Source organism: Ursus arctos, unplaced genomic scaffold (assembly GCF_023065955.2).
Source record: "Ursus arctos isolate Adak ecotype North America unplaced genomic scaffold, UrsArc2.0 scaffold_14, whole genome shotgun sequence".
Taxonomy (NCBI): Eukaryota; Metazoa; Chordata; class Mammalia; order Carnivora; family Ursidae; genus Ursus; species Ursus arctos.
Window position 1 is genome coordinate 31,326,774 of NW_026622808.1, and position 19,125 is coordinate 31,345,898.

The following is a 19,125-nucleotide window of genomic DNA, read 5'->3' on the forward strand; positions in this document are numbered from 1 at the left end:
ACCATAGAGCTCTTGCTCTACCACACAACCTTCCCAACTAGGAGTTCTCAAAGGGTGGTCCCTTGCCCAGGTGTGTCGGGACCCCCTGGAAATCTGTTAACAACACAGTATTTCAGGGGCACCTAGGTGACTCAGTCGGTTAAGCATCCGACTCTTGATTTCGGCTCAGGTCATGATCTCAGGGTGGTGAGATGGAGCCCCACATGGGGCTCCATGCTGAGCATGGAGCTTCCTTAAAATTTTCTCTCCTTCTCCTTCTGCCCCCCTCTCTAAAAAACAAAACAACACAGTATTTCGGAACTCACTCCAGACATGCTCGGTCAGTTCTGACGGTGGGGGCTGAGCCGCTTGTCTGTGAACAATCCTGCGGGTATCCTGATCTGTATGGAGGTTGGAAAACTGTCCGTAGCCACTTTTGGGGGAACCACCCCACAGCAAGGATCTGAGGAACCTGTGAAAGAACCTGTTGATTCTACATGTCCTGTTATGCTTGAAAAATAACTCACACTCAAGTTTATCAGTCTGTAGTTAGTTTGGGTCAAGGATTCACCTCCATCACCCTTGGGAAGTACAGGAACTCTGGGAGACCTCACCGGTCCTAGCACCCTTTGCTAGAGGTAAGAGCTGGCACAGGTCGGACAGCAAAGCACAGCCTGGCCGGCACACCTCTGTGAGGAGCCGAACGTTCACCTCTCTGCTCGGAACCCATCGCCTTTGCTTCACTGGGTTCATACGCATCTTGAAGACAATGGCTTCTTCCTGTTTTCTGCACAGGGTTTTGCACCTGCAGATGCTCAGACTGTCCTTAAAAGTACATCGAGGTTCACGGAACCAACTGCCCTCAAGGCCTGCATCCAACTGGGGGCCGTCTGAACTGCACCCTGACCAACATGCCCCAGCTCACCAAACCAAACTACGCACTCTCTTGGAATGGATGCAGGCCGCACACCCCTTTCTTCACTTTGACCATGGAAAGAGTAGGCAAGGCACACTTAACTGTATGCTCCTTAAGCATCATTAAGGTGGTCAGTCGGGAAGCCCCGAATCACTGAACTCAGTGCGGACCAGGACCAGGTGGGGCTGAATATTTAGGCTCTTCATAGGACACATGCAGAGACTGGTGTGTGAATGCAGAGAATGGGACTAGACTCCAGAAATGTTCTATTTATTCACTAAAAAAGAGGGAGATTAGGTCTTCTTGATCAATTTCCTCCAATCTCCCAAAACTCCCTCCCTTCATTTTTCCAAAATAACAACACACTGAGAAACACGTTTGTACAAAAACCACGTATTATTCCCCCCCCCCCCCTCACAAAATTGGGTGGCTGTATTACAGGAACGAAACCAGATCAAAGACATGGAAAGAAAAAAGTCACCACTTATATTGAAACATAACAGTGTTAAGAATTCAGGTACTCTGTAGAATTGTTACCAGCATAGTAAAAACATTTCCACCTGGATCTTTTAAATTTGAAAGTGATCACATTAAAGACCTGAGGTTACAAGGGACCACAGTATGAACCAGAATTCCATTTTCCTTCTAAGACCCCAGTGGAAAAGGTAAGTATTTGGAATGAGTTTCCTTTGGGAAAGACTGGCGGGAAGTAGGGAACACCCTGGCCATTGTCAAAAGGCACTGGGATCTTTCTGGAGGCAAATGCATTGGAACTAAACTCCAGCAGGAACAAGCTCATTTCCACTCCAAGAGTCCAGAACAAACACACAAAAGGAACAAGGTCTCCTTGGTTCCAGTACTCGGATGGTGACCAGGGCCACCTGGTTAGAGGCAACACCTGAGGGTTTGAAAGGCAAATCTTAATTGTGGTTTTATTTATTTATTTTTTGCGTTCTGATACTAAGGAAGAAAGTTCTGAGGTGTTTTACAAACACCTCCGTACACCCTCTCGTATGTAAAGCTTTACAGAATATATAGAAAAAGATATCCAAAAGGTGCTCCACTTTGCATTCTAAATAATGAAACTGCCACTTGGGAATGTGACACAAAGAGGCCAGGTGCTTTGGAAATCAAGATCCACCAAACACACCCTTCCCCCGTCCATGGAAGGACAGAGGGGAGGGAAGAAGGACAAGAAGAAAAAACCAAGAACTCTCAAGTAATTCATCAGCAGGGGTAGAAATGGGCTCGAGTTAAGGCATTTCTGTGGCTCCTGCTTTGGAATGGCGTTCCGATCTCTCAGTCTGAGCACCCCACCCCTCAAAGCATGACGCTCTGATTGCCAACTGAGTGCCTTGGGACCCCCAGCATCTCCCTGACAACCCTGCAACAGATGGAATGTGAGATCTCAGAAAGGGAAGGGAGAAGGGATGAGAGGCCCTTGATCCTGCCCCACTTCTCCAATCCCGTCCCAAACCTAAAGTACCGCTTCACTAAACCCCACTCACCCTGGATTGCAAGAGGTAGTTTGGGGACTTGAACCCCCAGCCATCCTAACCAAGTTCCATGAGCTAAAATGTTTAGCACTATCTACTTACATTTTTTTTTCCTTTTTAAAGGTTTTTTTAAAGAGAGGGGAAAAAAGAATGAGTACAAAGCAGTGACTAGTGGACTAGACTCAGTGGGCAGTCATCGCCCTAGACTCATCAAATGTTCCTGGCTAGTCTAGGGAATGAAGGAACGCCTCCCCAAATCCCACCCCTAATCCAACAACCATCTGCATAGAAAGCCAAAACCAGTGGGCCCGGGGAAGGAGGGGGTCTGCTCTAATGCTTGTGTGCTCCCCTACCAGGTACTAAAGGGGCCACGCAGCGGGGAGGTCCTCACAGTCCTCAACAGGAATAAAATCAGAGGGGTCCCGCCCCATCCCCATCTCTTTGAATTTTGGTGCGTCAATGTGGGGCAAAAGTCTCACGAAACTTCACCATCAGCACCAATCTTAGCTCAGATTAGCAGAAATAAGGTCACTTATTATGCCTTCAGGTTTGTCCCCTCTGGCTATTCCCTCTGCCCATCACTTTTTTTTTTTTTTTTTTTTGGTTCCTATGAACTTAGGACGCTCTCATTTAAAGCAACAATGACAGAAGAAAAAAGTTAATAAAACATAATGATTATAAAGCATTAACCACGTAAGCATCAGACAAAGCCAAACACGGCGGGAGAGCGCTGGAACAACAGACATAAACTTCTCATGCTCACAGGACCTGCGGAGAAACTGTCAGTATCCCCCACAGCAGGACAGGGGGACGCAGGCTACCATGAGGATGACCAGGACACACGGTCCCCACAGGCTTCCCCTGGCGTGCTGGCAAAGGACCTAATGCAGGCCGTGTCAGAGCATGGAGAGGGCTGGCAAGAGGAACGGGGAAATATGGGATGTGTGATTGGGGCTGCGAGAAGAAAAATCCTATAAGAAACCCAAGGAAGCCGAGGAACACCAGTCTCGTCATCCCCCCTGCAGCTGCTGGCGCTGGGCGTGGACGCTGCCTGCATCTTCCAGGCTAGGGGGCGGCCGAGGCTGGCGGGCCTGGAGCAGGAGGCGGAGGGGCTCCATCTGCGGGTGGCGGAGGCGGCGGCGGCGGTTGCGGTGGAGGGGCATCTGCAAACACATCCAAGAGGGACTTGTCATTGCCGGAAACACAGGGGCCTGGGAAAGAGCGCACTCAGAGAAAAATGACATAGGAAGTAATTTTCTTTATGGCAGGCAATCAACGCAGCCTTCGAGGTGCTGCTGCCACTGCGGGCCGTGCAGGTCAGGTCCCCCTGAACCTCCGGGTCTCGGCTCGCGGGGTCAGGGGTCCCAACCTCCTTCGCGGCCCGGCCCTTCCAAGAATCACTCCAGACCTCTGCAGAACTTAATTATAGTTTGATTTTATTGCATTTTAATGGTTCTCTCTGCTAATTTTATTTCTTCAGTTAAATGATAAAGCTCTTTCCTGGGCAAGTTCTGTGTCTTCTTTTCTTTCTCTCTCAGTGCCTGGCCTAGGTGGGCACAGAACAGATTATCAATAACTTCTTGCTGATTAAGTGTCTCCACCGGGGCCAGAGAGCTTCACTCGAGGCAGCTGCTGACAAGCTGGACAGTCCTGGGAGGCCCCACAGCTCCTGAACTGCAGTCCTTGGATTTTTGGCCAAAAACTAGGTCAGGTCCTGAAGGGAACAATTAGTATGAGTGTCTGGGGCTCTTTCCTATTTCAACTTTAGCTGCTTAGCGTACAAAGGAATCCTAGAGATTATTTAATCCAGGGTTTTTAAAACCTCTTGATTTTGTCAGAAATGAAAACACAGGAAACAAATAATTCAAGTACAGCCTTGCTTACCAGTCAGTTCACCCAACCTTCCCCCCAGGAGATTTCCACCAAACGGCTAAAGCACTTCAAAGCATTTTGAAATCCACTGATCTAATCCCTTGGGTCATCTTTCCAGGGGAGGAAACAAAGCCCTGAAGAGGGGAACCACTTCACCCAATAAGGTCTGTCTGGGACCCTAGAGCCAAGTCAGCAGCTCAGAATCCGGGAAACACTCATTCGTGGCAGGAAGTGGGGGGAGCACCTGAAACCCTCCACATTCTCAAGGTGCTCCCCCGAGCGCCCTTCAGGACGAAATCCTGGACAGTGGTAAAGACCAAGGATATTATCTCTGCAACTGGGATGGCAAACTGGTCAACTGTCTTGGTAGGCTGGCACGTTTGTACACTGCCTGTAGGGCAGCGAGGTTAAGTGTTTTCTTGCCAAGGAAAAGAAGTATCCGCTACGCTACAATTGTTGACCAAGGACTCAAGGGAGATCATGTTTTTCTACTGTCACGGTCCTATCCACCCAGCTACACTGCTGCACCTACTCTGTCCTAGCCCCTGGGGGTCCAGAGAGAAATGATACATGCCTTTGTGCAGCCTGCCTCCTGGCGCTGGGAAGTCTCCTCGAGTGCTCCAGTGCACTCAGAGCCCGTCAGAGTCTCTGGTAACTTGTAAATCCTCTATGCTACTACCCGCTTGCTCATTTCTTGTTTTCCCAACTAAAGCTCCCGGAGACCAGGAACTCTTGAGTCCTGGCTCTCTGTACTGTGAATAGGAGCTAACTCCTTGGCACATACCTGAACTTGGAAATCAATCGGATCACAGATGTGGCTGGGGAACCTGGCCACTACTGGCTGCATTTTGGGATCATTCTGAGAAGATGGACAGGAGTAAAGGGCACGGCAGAGCTTCTGAGGCAACCCTCTGGAGGCTAGGATTGGGTGACACCAAGGGGTCTACTGAAGAAAAACCCTGGCTTCATACCTATGTCAGACAGACACTGCTCAGCAGCACCTATGCCTTCTCCACAGAGCCTGCCAGGACCTCCTATTCCTTCTCAGCACAGCCCCTCCATACTCCTTCCTGAGTCTAAGCTGCTACTACCAGTATCTCAGAGTAGATATGAGACTTGTGATTTCTGCCTTAAACTGGTTCGTTCTTTACACCCTTCACTTTTGAACCCCATGTCCATAAAAGGCTCCTGTAGGAAAACCACCAGCAGCTGAGCGTATCTAACAAGATTCAAGCTAGAAAGGCTTAAACAGGAGTAGGCGAGGAATGTCCTTCTGGCCTCCCCACAGACCTCAGGGTCGAGAGTGCAGGCCACCAAGGCTATGGCACACAAGGCCAAATGACAGTAAGCATCTGCACTCATCACCCGTGCACGTGCTCATCAGGGGTGCTGAACAGCACTGACCACAAACCAATCTTCCAGAACCCACAGTCACAGGCTCACTGTCCATGGACCTGCCAAATTATAGATGATCTACAAAATAAAGCCTTCGTCCCTTGTCTCCAGCCCACCCAGAGAGACCCTAGAATGATGCTTCCCGCCATCACACTACTTACACATGCCATTAGGTGCCGTGAGGGGAACCCGGGGTCCTAAGATGTTTCCTGGCATTGGAGGCATACCAGGAGGGGCTGGGCCACTCCCAGGGGGGTGGATGTTGGCTGCAACGGTGGGAATCATGCGGCCTGGCATGGGCTGCCCAGGGATCATGGAACCTGGACCTGGTATCTGACCTGTGGAAGGAGATTTAAAGTATTAAGGTAAATGTACTAGGGAGAAAGGGATCAATTCAATGCCCAAGACTGCTAAATACAAATAGCTAACCCTCCAAAGGATTTGAAATACCAACAGGGCAATAATCTGTAATAATCTCTATGTCCAGATTTTCATTTTTTGGAGGAGGAGGAAGGATAATGAGGCAATCTATGGAGTGAATGACTACCCTAAACCCTGGTATAGGCAGGTAGCTGTAAGAAGCCATTATAACAAAAGCACCCTAAAAGAAAACATTCGTTTTGGTTAGTCTGGGTGGACAATGGCTTGTCATACATCCTGCCGAGGACACAAAATACCAAGCACAGGCCACAGGGGATGAAGAGGACTTTAACAGCAAGTTAGTGCGCAGTCCAAGGACAGCCACTAGGTCAAGCCTGAGCTTCACACAGGGGCTTCGTGGGAGAGTATGTGTGTCACAACTGTGAAATCAACATTATAAAGGGATTCTGATCGGAATTTCCAAGTCCTGTTCACAAGACGTTTCTTCTTCTAATCCCCACCATGAAGTACTGTGGTAGGGGTGGTGGGGGCACAGGGAGAAAAATGGACAACCCCTTCATCTCTTCCTACTGGTTTGAAATTAATGAGAGGAGACACCAGACACAAGAACAGTAAAATACCTCCTGTCTGCAGTTTCACACTGAGTCTTCAGGACTTTCAGCAAACTTTTTATATAGAGCCAGACAGTAAATATTTGGACCTTGCAGACCATATGGTCTCTGTCACAGCTATTCAACTTTGTCTGTGTAGCATGAAGGCAGTCACAGATGACATACAGGTGTCACAGATAACAAATATGTGAGACTGTGTCCCAATAAACCTTTATTTATGGACTCTGAAATGTGAATTCCACATAATCCTCATGAGATATAAACATTCTTCTTTTGAGTTTCCCCCAACCATCTAAACTATAAAAACCATTCTTAGCCTGCAGTCCATACAAAAACAGGAGATGGGCTAGAGTTGGCCCACAGGTTGTAGTTTGCCAATCTTGCTTTAGATATGATAAATATTTATTAGTTTTTAAACTCAGTGGTTTGGCTGCTGGGCTTGGTTTTAAAGAGCTACGAACAAAGGAGAATGGTTTAATGGGCACAGACCAATGTGGAAGCACACGCAGGCACTCTCACTCTCTGTCTCCACAAACTATACACTCTCCAGAATAAGGAAAGGGAATCTATGCTGGGTTTTTTCGTTTTTTAAATCTAGGGACTTCAGTATCTCTGTAAAGTCAGTTGTATGAAACTAAATACAGGTTTCTAGACAGTTCTGAGACAGCTGAAAGTAAGAATGCTTGAGGTCCAGTCTTGGAAAATTTGGGAGCTGGGACTTGATAGCTACCGGTCAATGACTATAACATAGAGAGCAGTACTGGAGATAACCTAAGGGGAGTTCTTGGTCACTGTTTAGAAAAAGGCCTGTCTTAAGAAAGACACACAAAGTTTCAAGCCTCACACCATCTATTTCCAGTGTCTGTTCCCTGACCCAGGACCCAGGAACGGGAATCCCCTATTACTGGGGTGTCACGGAAGAGAACTCCAGAAGTTCAGGAGTCAGGGGAAGAGGTGGTCCACTGTCTTTGGGGAACAACTTTTAGAAAGCAAAATATATTAACATTATGCCTCAGAATAAACAGGACAGCAAGTCTGGGGCCCTCAGGCCCACCTTTCTGTGTTCTACAATGCAATCACGCAAGAGCCCAGCAGAGGAGTCCCCAAGGTCCATCCACTGGAGGAAAGCTTGGTCAAACTGCTTCAGAGAAGGCAAAAGCAGGTACTGGACTCACTGCGGGGCTAACACTGCCACCTACTCTTACACCAACTGACCACTGAAGCCAAAAGCTGCTGGGCGCCCGTGCCATAGTTAGGACACATTCAGGCAGTGGTGGAGAGCCTATCAATCTAGGGATGACATGGAGATTAAAGGAACTACCGTCGAGCATGTCGTATGTCATACATCCCACAGATGTACCGTGTGGCAGGCACACCCAGGAAAAACCACAGAAGGAGCAGGCCCAAACCCTGAAACCTTCCAGTCAATTGAGACAAACCTGTGAATGACTTGGGACTTGGGATGGTGTGCTATAGAGTGAAGGCGGGGCTTAGAGACAGAACAGCAGACCATCCTAAGCGCAAGGCCCAGCTGGAGTCAAGCCATCAGAAAATAATACGAGCGTCACCCCCGTTATTCCTGAGAGCTACCACTTAGCGGTAGCATCTTCCTACGCGCCACTCCGGGCTACCCGCATCACCTTATTAGCTGTTGCCTGCATTTCCTGAGGAACAACAGGCTCAAAAAGGTTAAATCACAACACAACACAACAAAACAATGTGCTCAAGTAAGAGCCATGTGACCCACGGTCGGTCTGACAGGACTGACAGCAAAGGGGCTGGATGAGCCCTGCACGCAGAACGGGGCTGGGACTCGGTGAAAGGTTCTGGAGAAGGGAGGAGTGTGGAACTGCTGGCCTGTGTGACGGAGAGCTCGAGAAGGGATGCAGAGGAGCTGGAGCCTGGAGCAGAGCAAGCGAGCTTCTGACGAGAAGGAGGGACTGCATGACGGCAGAGGGGTGAGGGCGGCACCCCACAGGCGGCCTGGGAATGGATGAGAGAGCAAGGCAGAGCGCAAGTGTGCAGCGGGAAGGAGCGAGAATTCAACGTGGGAAGCACAGTGGGGAAGAAGTGGAGGGGACGGGCAAGGACTCCTGCTTTGGGAATGGGAGATGCGGGGGACTGGCCGCCCCGTGGTGAGCAGGGTGCAGGGGAGGCACGGACTCTCAAAGGCTCACACAGGCAGCGGCCCATCGAGCCAGTCCCCTGCCGCTGTTCAAGAGGCTCCCGAGTCCCTAAGTCTCTAATAAGAGTGAGTCTCTAACGGTATTCTGGTGATGAGACAGGGAGACAACAGATACTTTTGTTGTTGGAGGCATGAGACCCACTTTTAAGCCTGGAGCTATCAATTCTAACCCAGAGATGAAAGAACTTTTCACGGACTCGGGACCAATGGAAACCATGCACTACACCAGCCAATAGAGCCCCTGTCTGTCAGTGGGTGCGAGCTGCCTCCTCCTTCCAAGTTCAGGCTGGACAAGAGGCCCTGAGCAAGTGACGAAGAATATTCTGCCAGCCCTTGTCAGACCTCTCTCCAGAAAACTGAAGAGAGTGCTAAAGCATTCCTTTACCAAAAAAGGCCAGAACAAGTACCGGTAAGGAAGGAACAAGGAAGAAGGAAGGGCACAGCAGGTGAGCGCTCACAGAAGTCGCAGGATGCACCGCTGTGCGGTCCCAACCACTGCTCATTCTCAGCAGTAAGACAGAGGTTGACGCTTTGATGTGAAGAGCAAGGTGCGGGCTGCCCCAACTCGTGGCTCACCAGTGGGCATCCCGGTCAGCAGCCACCCAGTGCCATGCTCAATAGGGAAAGTACAGATGAACCAACCAGACTGGAAAACTGAACAGCGGTGATCTTACTTCCATGTCACCCCAACCAAGATCGAGCGTTCTTGGGCAAGTCACTGCGGATGCCCAGAGCCTGGGTTTCTGGAGATTATTCTGTAGAGTGAAACTAGAGAACTGCCCCACTCTCACCTTCAGGCTTTCTGTCTGATTGGGGAAACGGTTTGTTATAGCGCCTTATTATGTCACTGGCTCCTCCAACATGCTGTAGAGCCAATATTTTCATTGTACAGAGAGAAAACAGAAGCTCAGAAAAGTTAAGGGACTTCTGACAGTCACAGAATTTATAAGAGTATCAGATCCAAGTCTTCTAACTCTAAATCCAATTCTCTTTCTACCACACTATTCTGTGCTCAAATCAAACAGTTCATGTGAAAGAATTTAATATAACAACCAGCATTAAAAAAAAAATCGGGACGCCTGGGTGGTGCAGTCTGTTAAGCGTCCAACTCTGTTTCGGCTCAAGTGGTGATCTCAGGTCATGAGATCAAGCCCTGCGTTGGGCTCCATGCTCGGCGCAGAGTCTGCTTAAGACGCTCTCACTCCTCCTCTGTCCCTCCCCCTGCTTGTGCTCTCTCTCTCTCTCAAATACAACTTAAAAAAAAAAATCTAAGGTGTATACTTCAGTTCTAGCCACCATGTTTTCTTCTTTCCTGTATCAGTTATAAGACTGTTCTGCTTCCTGCAAAAATCTTTTTTAAAAAAATCTTTAAAGATTTATCAGAGAGTGAGAGAATGAGCATGAGAATGAGCATGAGTAGGGAGGGAGGGGCAGAGGGAGAGAATCTTCAAGCAGATTCCCCACTGAGTGCGGTGCCCCATGTGGGGCTTGATCCCATGATCTGAGCCAAAACCAAGAGCTGGACACAAGCACCTGAGCCACCCAGACACCCGTGCAAGTAAGTTTTTAATTTAACAAACACTATGGCACCCTGCAGTGGGTTGGAGGGTGACCTGCCCCCCCCAATCAGATATGCGGGACATGTTCTAATACTCAGAACCTGTAAACGCAACCATACTTGAAAAAAAGGTCTTTGTTGATGTGATTAAGTTAAGGATCTTGAGATGAGGAGATCATCCTGGATTATCTTGGTGGGCCCTAAATCCAATGACAAGTGTCCTTATAAGAGACACATGGCTGCCGCCAGTCACCAGAGGCTGGAGGACACAAGGAATAGACTATCCCCAAGAACCCCAGAAGAGAGCAGGTCTGGCTAATGAACGTCTAGCTCCCAGAACCGAGAGAACACGTCTGTTGTTTTAGTCACCAAGTCTGTGAAGGGAGAAGACGTAAAGGCGGAGTAACTCGCCAGTGTCATTAAGTGTAAAGGGGAGCCCAGATCAGACTTGGGTACCACGGCTCCAGACACAGTGCTTGTAACCACAGTGTACCCTGTGGCTGAGGGTCTGGAGGAAGGGGGTCCACAGGCTGTGTGATGCAAACCCTGCTGCCACTGAAATGATGGGTCACTGCTTTGACCCACACCCAGCTCCAGAGAGAAACAATTCTCCACCAGCAGCTCAGTGTGGGAGTTCCAGCAGGGAAATGAGCTATTCAAGAAATAATCAGGCAAAGAGGAGAATCAGTTGCAGATCGACACAGAGCCGTGAGGTGACGCCTATCCAACAGGCACTGGGCTAAGCCTAAAGGCTCTTGCTGGCAGGGCCCAGTGGTGCCATTTCCAAAGCTACCTGCTCAGTGGCAGTGGCCTGTTTACCTATTTCCCTATATTTTTATGGCAACAAGCTGTGACAGGGTAGCTTTAGGGTTTTCCAAGGCCGTAAGCCCAACAGCTGCAAGAAACTTCTTTTTCTCGCTATAAATCCCGAAGCCTTCTGAAAACCAAAGTTTTCCCACCTTCCTGTCCTCACAGGGCAATAAAGCCACTGGGACACAGGTGTGCAGGGTAGGAGAGAACAGTGGCTCCTTAGGAGAGGTGGCAGCAAAAAGGAAGAGCTAGAGAAAGAACAGATTACTTCTGCTTTTATCAGACTGCACACAGATAAACACTTCTCAGGACAGCAATGAGCTCTAAGAGTGGGCGATGTCCCTGTGCCATCCGGAGGTTACTGCTGTCACACACTATACGACTCACAATGCTGGGTATCTAGGGCAGTGGATTTAGGGAACAGATAGCGGGAAGACAGGGATACTGTTCTGAGCCAGGGCCTGCCATTTGCCAGGCAATGACAGTCATTTCACTGAATCCTCTAAGTTGTTAGGTAGATTGTGAGATAGAAAGAGCCCAGTTTCAAGATAAGGAAACGAAGTCTCAGAGGGACTGGGTAATTTGGCCCGTAAGTTCCCAAGGAGCAGAGACAGTTGAGGTTCAAAGCCAGGTCTGTCTGCCCCCGAGGCTCATTCTCTTTTCCTTAACACCTACACCACCTTGTCTTGAAGGAGCAGCTCTCTCCTTGGAAAAGCGGACTTTTAAGGATCAAATCTGAAATGGGGCAGAATTTAAGAGGACTGGAGAGAAGACAATCAATTTCTTGCAATACAAACTCTGTCTTTTGAAATCTAAACATTCCTGTGTTTTGTTTTTTTTTCTGGTGTCCGACAAAGGTCTCACCACTTTTACAAGGATGACAATGTCTGAAGGCATCGCCATGACCTCGTACTAAACATGAAGAAAGCCACAGGAGCAGACCTTACCGAACAAAATGAAGGGTGTGTTTGTATGTTTTGCCAGTTAAAAAAAAAAATTCAGGTATCTCCTTCCCTGGTAGAAAGAGAGGTGAGAGGGAGAAAGAGACGAGACACGGCTTCAAAACAGTAGCATCAAAGCAAAAACTGGTGGGAGTTTGACCTACATACAAGCTTAAAAAAAAAAAAAACCCAAAAACCCAGCAGGCATCTGAAGCCTGAAAAATGGAAAGGTTTGCTAAAATTAGGTTTAGCCTAGTGGAAAAATCCCTCACACTCTCTCAGGTTTATTAGATCTTTTACTAAAGCATTACGCCCATCATGCCTGGTGGAATATCATTTGAGGATTTTTATTTTTTGGGATGGGAGAGGCAGGTGGGAAAAGAACATGAAACTAGGAAAGGGAACTTGTGAATTTCCAATCTTGGGCACATTTCATCACTCCCTTTTCTAACTGTCCACAGCACATCCTCTGGCTGAGTGCCCCGGAGAACGGAAATAACACAATCAGGGCCAAGAGAGGGGAAGCCCAGGCTCCTCAGGGACTGCTCCTCCTGCAGCAGCTTCCGGGGGGCACCCACGACAGACGCTCTTTGTTGAAGACTGGGCCCTCACTGTTCTCTTTGTGAGGGTAACCTGCTAAGCCGGAAAGAGGCTCAGCAGCCTCCATATCACATGATGCAAGCAGGACCAAAGGCACTGCAGATAATAAAAACCTGGCTTTTCCCTTTCTGGCGTGGGGCTGTGAGGCCAGGGAGTGGGTGGGGAAGGGATGACTGGATGGAATCCCTTCCTGAGCATGGTTTCCCACGGGTAGAGAGTTGTGTAAGTGGGTCGAACTTAGGGGCTTAAAAGCCAAGTGACTAATGCCTTGGTTGAAATTTCCTTAAACAACCAACATTTTACCAACTCTGTTGGTAATGTTTAGCATTAAAACATCATCTTTACCATGTCTGAGTTCTCATCAATTCAGATCAATTCTTATCCTGGTTCTTTTAGGCACTTCTAAAAATCCTTCTATTATTAACCACAAGGACCCCATAAAGGTATCCAAACCATGGCCTTTTCCTTCTGCTTTTCACACAGAGGCTTCCCCAAGACAGGCAGCTCATTCCAGAGCCAGGAAACTCCAAAGCGCCTCATTTACTATAAATCCCCAGCGGAGGGCAGAGCTTATGCTGTACTCACACACTAGATTTTTGTCATTTCCTTTGGACTCAACTCATGATAGGTTGTGTTCCTGTAAGAACGGGCCGAGGCCCTTGGGAGTGGTGCCATTAAACACCCCCAGCCATCTGGGCTCAGGTAAGCAGCACAGTCAAGAGCACCTCAGGAAGCAGCAGCAGCCGTGACCCAGGCCACTCTCCTTGGTCCCCCACGTGTTGTCATGGCTACCACAGGCCAGGGAGCGCTCAAAGGGTACTCTGCGTGTGCTCAAGAACCGGCCGCTATCACGACTGTTCACCTCGTGCCATATGGAATGGCAGTTTCACAGGGAGAACTCGGAAGGCTTGAGTCAAGAAATCACAGTTTTCCAATTTATGTGTAAAGATGAAATGCAGTGGCGCTTACTCTACCAAGACGAGCGAAATCTAAGGGCGGTACAAAGACGGCTGCGGCCACCCCCAGTCCTCCGTTTGCTCACTGCACACCGGAAATACGCTGCTACAGAGACTCCCTTCGCTTTTCTCTCTGGGAGCGAACAGACCAACGTGGGACACCTTGTCAGAGACAGGAACAAAACAAAACCTACACAAAGCTGGACTTCCCAGTTAGGAGCAGGACCAAGTAATAAGCGCCAAGGAAGAGTGAGAACGGCATAAAGACAGTACTCTCTACACAACATTCTAAGTATCTGAAGGAATTAAGGAGTGGTAGAGGAGGACAGGTGTTGGTTTCGACCAGCCGCTCTGGGGCCCACGCTCAGGTGCTGGACTGCCTGGCAGATTCATGACACTGAGCCGCTATTTTAATGGGCTCTCCACTAACTGATGGACAGTTTTGTGGAGAAAAGATTACGTGGGATCGATCTACGTAATTATACAAACCCTAAGTAAGAGAACTGGACAAATTAACCACCCAGTGATAAATCAGTCTTGACCTTCTCGCCACTTCCCCAACCTTGCTGGCTTTTCAGAGGCTGATTTCCCCTTCCTTCACACACCATAAATTCTGGACAAATACCAAAAGCTAGCCAACTGACAGAGAATTATCCTCAGCTCCTAACATAAATGCTGTGGCCTGTAAACCTTTCTAGGACTTAGGAAACAACTGTTGGAAGGACCAAACTCAAAGTTCTTAATGGACACCGTAGCAAACCAGAGACTGAAGTCAAACTTCACCTAAAACACTACCCACTTCCTCACCTGCTTGGCTTTGAAAGGCTCCTTTAGCTGATCACCAGAATATGGCACCCTAGGCTCACCTGTTAACAACCAGCTCTTTCCAAACTGGTGATATTAAGGCAACTTTTAACTAGTGGGTTCAATTTATTGTTGTTCTTAATTTTACTAACACACTTGATTTAATTTTACATTTGAACTCCAAAGCACCCCCACAAAAGGGGCAATTAGGAAAAATGATTACCAGGAGCTGCTAGAACTCTCCCAGATTGCAAGGATATAAATCCATATGACCATTCTGGAACAATCTTGGCAGCATCTACTAATGTGAACATACACATATCCTATGACCTGTTCTAGGAACTTTGGGGCACACACAACGGAAATGTACACTTATGTCCATTGTTGGTGGGAATGCAAGTTGGTGTAGCCACTCTGGAATAAAGTATGGAAGCTCCTCAAAAAGTTCAAAATAGAGCTACCCTACGGCCCAGCAATTGCACTACTAGGGATTTCCCCTGAAGATACAAATGTAGTGATCTGAAGGGGCACCTACACACCAATGTTTATAGCAGCAATGCCCACAATAGCCGAAGTATGGAAAGAGCCCAGATGTCCATCGACAGATGAATGGATAAAGAAGATATGGTACATATACCATACATATGGAATATTACTCAGCCATCAAAAAATTGAAATCCTGCCATTTGCAATGACGTGGAAGGAACTAGAAGGTATTAGCTAAATGAAATAAGTCAATCAGACAAAAACAATTATCATATGATCTCATATATGGAATTTAAGAAACAAAACAGAGGATCATAGGGGAAGAGAGAAAAAATAAGACAAAATCAGAGAGGGAGACAAACCATAAGAGATTCTTCATCACAGGAAACAAACTGAGGGTTGCTGGAGGGGAGGAGGGCGAAGGGATGGGGTAACTGGGTGATGGACATTAAGGAAGGCACATGATGTAACAAGCACTGGGTATTATATAAGACTGATGAATCACAGACCTGTACCCCTGAAACTAATACTACATTATATGTTAATTAATTGAATTGAAATTTAAAAATACATTAAAAAATGTATACCTGTGTCTATCAAAAGACATGTGCACAAGCATGTTCACAGTAGCATTTACCACCTGTAATAACCAAAACCTGGACACTAATCAAATGTCCCTCAACAGGAGGAAAGACTAATAAACTGGGGTACAGCCCCGCAACGGACCACATAGAGCAAACACGAGAAACAAATCTGCAACCACGGACGACGTGGATGTAGCCCATGTACCAGGTGTTGAGTAAACAGGACAGAAACAAAAACCACTGCGTGATTCCCTCTAGATAACGTTCAAAACCAGCCCAACTAGTCGCTGCTGTTACAAACCAGGACAGCTGTGGCCCCCGGGGAAAAAGGCGGTAGAGAGGAGGCGAGCGGGGACTTCTGGGGGGTGGCTCCACAGGTATATTCTCTTTGTTTAAACTCGCTAAATACTCATGATTTGTACCTTTTTTCATATGCACATATTTAATAAAAAACTTTAAGAAAAAAGATGATCTCGTCATAGATTTTAGTCTCTTCATACACGCAATGATCCTTTTCTTCAAAATTCATTGAAGAAAAGCTTATTTCTGTGAGAAAGTAAAATGAGAAAAACACCCTATGTCTGTTCTAGAGGCTATTTTTATGAACTCTTGTTTCTTTGGCACGGTCTCCCTAAGAGAATAGCTGTATCTGAATCTGCCCTAAGTCCCTTCTTAGTCCGGGGTCACGCGGCAGTATCGTGGGATCACTTTGGAATCAGATGGAGCCCCGCACATATCCTGGCTCCGTCAGGCAGCAAGGCCGTGCGGTCCCCGCCACACATACGATCTTCAACTGGAAAGTGAGGACACTGAGAAGTGAGCGGCACGAGGTGGGTGACTGGCCCAACATGCAGACTTGTCCTCACCAGGATGCAGCTCAGGGAGACAGGCTAAAGCATCTCTCCTCCCATCTTTCACAAGCTAAATGCAGATGTTGGAGCTCCTCGGGAGCTCTCCGTGAGCAGTTACTACAGATGGTGATGCTTACCACCACCAGAACCAAGCACCAAGGAGCCACAGGGAACTTCCCCCCTTAAACATTTATCCCTGTAGTTTGAGGAATAAATTTTAAAAGTAAGCACTGTTTCTGAAAAATCACTTTGTGATCTTTACTCTGTTAAACATTTGTGTATTTTGAAAGCTTAATTTTGAAGAAAACTCCATCTCATACAGAGCATTTAAGATCCGTTCAAGCAGACAGAAAAGACTGAGGGAGAAAGAATCCTACGTTGTGAGCAGGGGGACTCCCAAGACTATATCTACAGACATCACTTAGATCAAGTGGCGAGTCCGATGGCAGCCAGCAATTCCACAGCTGTAATTTAACAGTCGTGTGTGTGAAATGAATGCTTCCCAATCGAAGTCAACCTAGCCCGTTTTGGTTTGTGAACTAAAATAAAAGATCCACATTGGGGCGCCTGGGTGGCGCAGTCGTTAAGCGTCTGCTTTCGGCTCAGGGCGTGATCGCAGCATTCTGGGATCAAGCCCCATATCGGGCTTCTTCACTGGGAGCCTGCTTCTTCCTCTCCCACTCCCCCTGCTTGTGTTCCCTCTCTCGCTGGCTGTCTCCCTCTGTCAAATAAATAAATAAAATCTTTTTAAAAAATAAATAAATAAAATAAAAGATCCACATTGATGATATGAGTTGTCAGATCACAGTTTTTTTCAGTCATAGCTTTCTCGAGCTAACATGCCCGGCTATTTCCATGAGCAGATTTAGAAAATCTGCCATTTGAGGCAGTCAGGCTAGCTGTTATTGGTCATGTTGGGGCCTTCCCTGGCTCGCAAGGGTCTCCCAATATTACCTTAGTTCATTTCTACATGCCTTGGCCAGAGAATTTGCATTCCATCCCAAGAAGCACAAACTTGGGCTCTGCTAAACACCTGGCACATCACAACAGAGTAATTATGAAAATCTTACAGGATAAGTGTTAATAGAGCCGTGTCATACACAGCACGTCGCTCTCTATGAAGGAAAGGAACATGGCAGGGAGAAAAGCTGAAATTAAAGGTATGTTTTAGGTTTTCATGATGCTGGTGGGTAGTTTTTGTTTGTTTGGGGAAGGTAGTTAAGTTTGAAAGGACTGTGAGATCAACTTTCAAGGTGGTTAAAGTGTGGTGCGTAGTTGCCAGCCTGAAAGGGCTCCCGTGAACTAAAGGTAGGACAATCTGAGCATCAAAAACAGTAATGTCCATAACAGACTGAAATACATAAAATACACAAAATTACATAAATTCACAATACTAAAAACATACACACACCGGAGAACCGCCCCCCCCCCCCTTACTGGTCACCTCTGGTGAAGACGGTGGTTAGGAACCCATTATTCAGGTAACCAATAAAGAGAAAGGATGAAGCCTTTATTCAGTAAAGGAACTGTAAGGAACTCATTTTCAGGATAAGTGATTGATCAAGGTTTCTTTGTTCTTTGTTTTTTAAATAATAATCACTGCTAATAAAATGAAGAACAGAAATAAATGCAGAAGGAAAAATCAACGGAGACATCTCACCATTTTGCAAGGCTTGATGAAAGAGCTGATCTAGAAGCGATTCTCAAAGGCAGGTAAAACCTCTGATGAAGTCTGTTGGGAAACTCTTGAATGGATGGGTCATCCTAACAACAGATGATCAGCCTAGAACCGCTGGCCAACCTTCATGTCACCAAGAGAGACAACTGACATTACAGTAAAAGCCAGCTTCCAAAAAGTGAACCTGAACCTGGTAAAACACCCAGAGCAAGCCTCTGGTTTATGGAAGATGTGTGGGGGAGGGACGTGGGGAGAAGAATATGAGAAATGACACCATGCACCTTCTGGGCACATTTCAGCATAGTCACAGGTGCAAAACCCTCATTTCTTCCACATATGAACCGCATTTAAAAAAAAAAAAAAAAGGAGGGGAGGTGAACTGTTTACACATTAAGACAGATTTAAGAGAACTATCAGCAAATGCAATGTGTGGACCTTATCTGAACACCGATTCAAACAAATGAAGCATCCAAGAACACTTAATTGATAGTTAACTAGGAATTATGGTTACTTTCGCTGAGTGTGATAACAGTAGTTATGTTAAAGAATAAGATTTCTCAGATCTTGGTTAGAGATATACCTTAAAGTCTACCTCCTGCCCCAGAGTGAGGAAGAAGAAACAAAATATCGGTAGTTCTGAAGCATACGTACAAGAGGTAATACGGGGGGATTCTTACACTATTCGCACTACTTTTGCCCACGGTAGATTTCTCCAACAAAAAGTGAAAACTAGCAGGGAATTGCTGGGTGTGGAAGCTGGGTCATAGGAGTTCACGGCATTATTATTTTTGTGCATGTCTATCTTTAAAAATGCCTGTAAGTTAAAAAAAAAAAAAAAAAAAAAAGAGTAGACAACCCAAGGATGAATTTTTAAGGAACTCTGGGATGTATGGGCCACTTGGAGGCTGACCGACCCAAAGAAAGGCATCACACCAGGAACAGAACATGGCAAACATTATGTGGTGATGGTTATGCAACCAGGTCTCACTTGCCTACAATTCCCTAGCTGAAAATCGGTATCT

General features: G+C 47.1%; 1 protein-coding gene across 1 annotated transcript in view; it reads right to left on the reverse strand.

Moving 5' to 3' along the window:
• Nucleotides 1-1,149: 1,149 nt before the first annotated feature.
• Nucleotides 1,150-19,125, reverse strand: part of SMARCC1 (SWI/SNF related, matrix associated, actin dependent regulator of chromatin subfamily c member 1) — a 163,050-nt gene continuing 145,074 nt past the window's right edge. Inside the window, exons 27-28 of the mRNA XM_026500714.4 lie at nt 5,820-5,996; nt 1,150-3,554 (exon numbers count right to left, since the gene is read on the reverse strand). Coding sequence (XP_026356499.1) covers nt 3,457-3,554; nt 5,820-5,996 — 275 coding nt within the window. The 3' untranslated portion in view covers nt 1,150-3,456. The remainder of the gene's footprint in view (nt 3,555-5,819; nt 5,997-19,125) is intronic.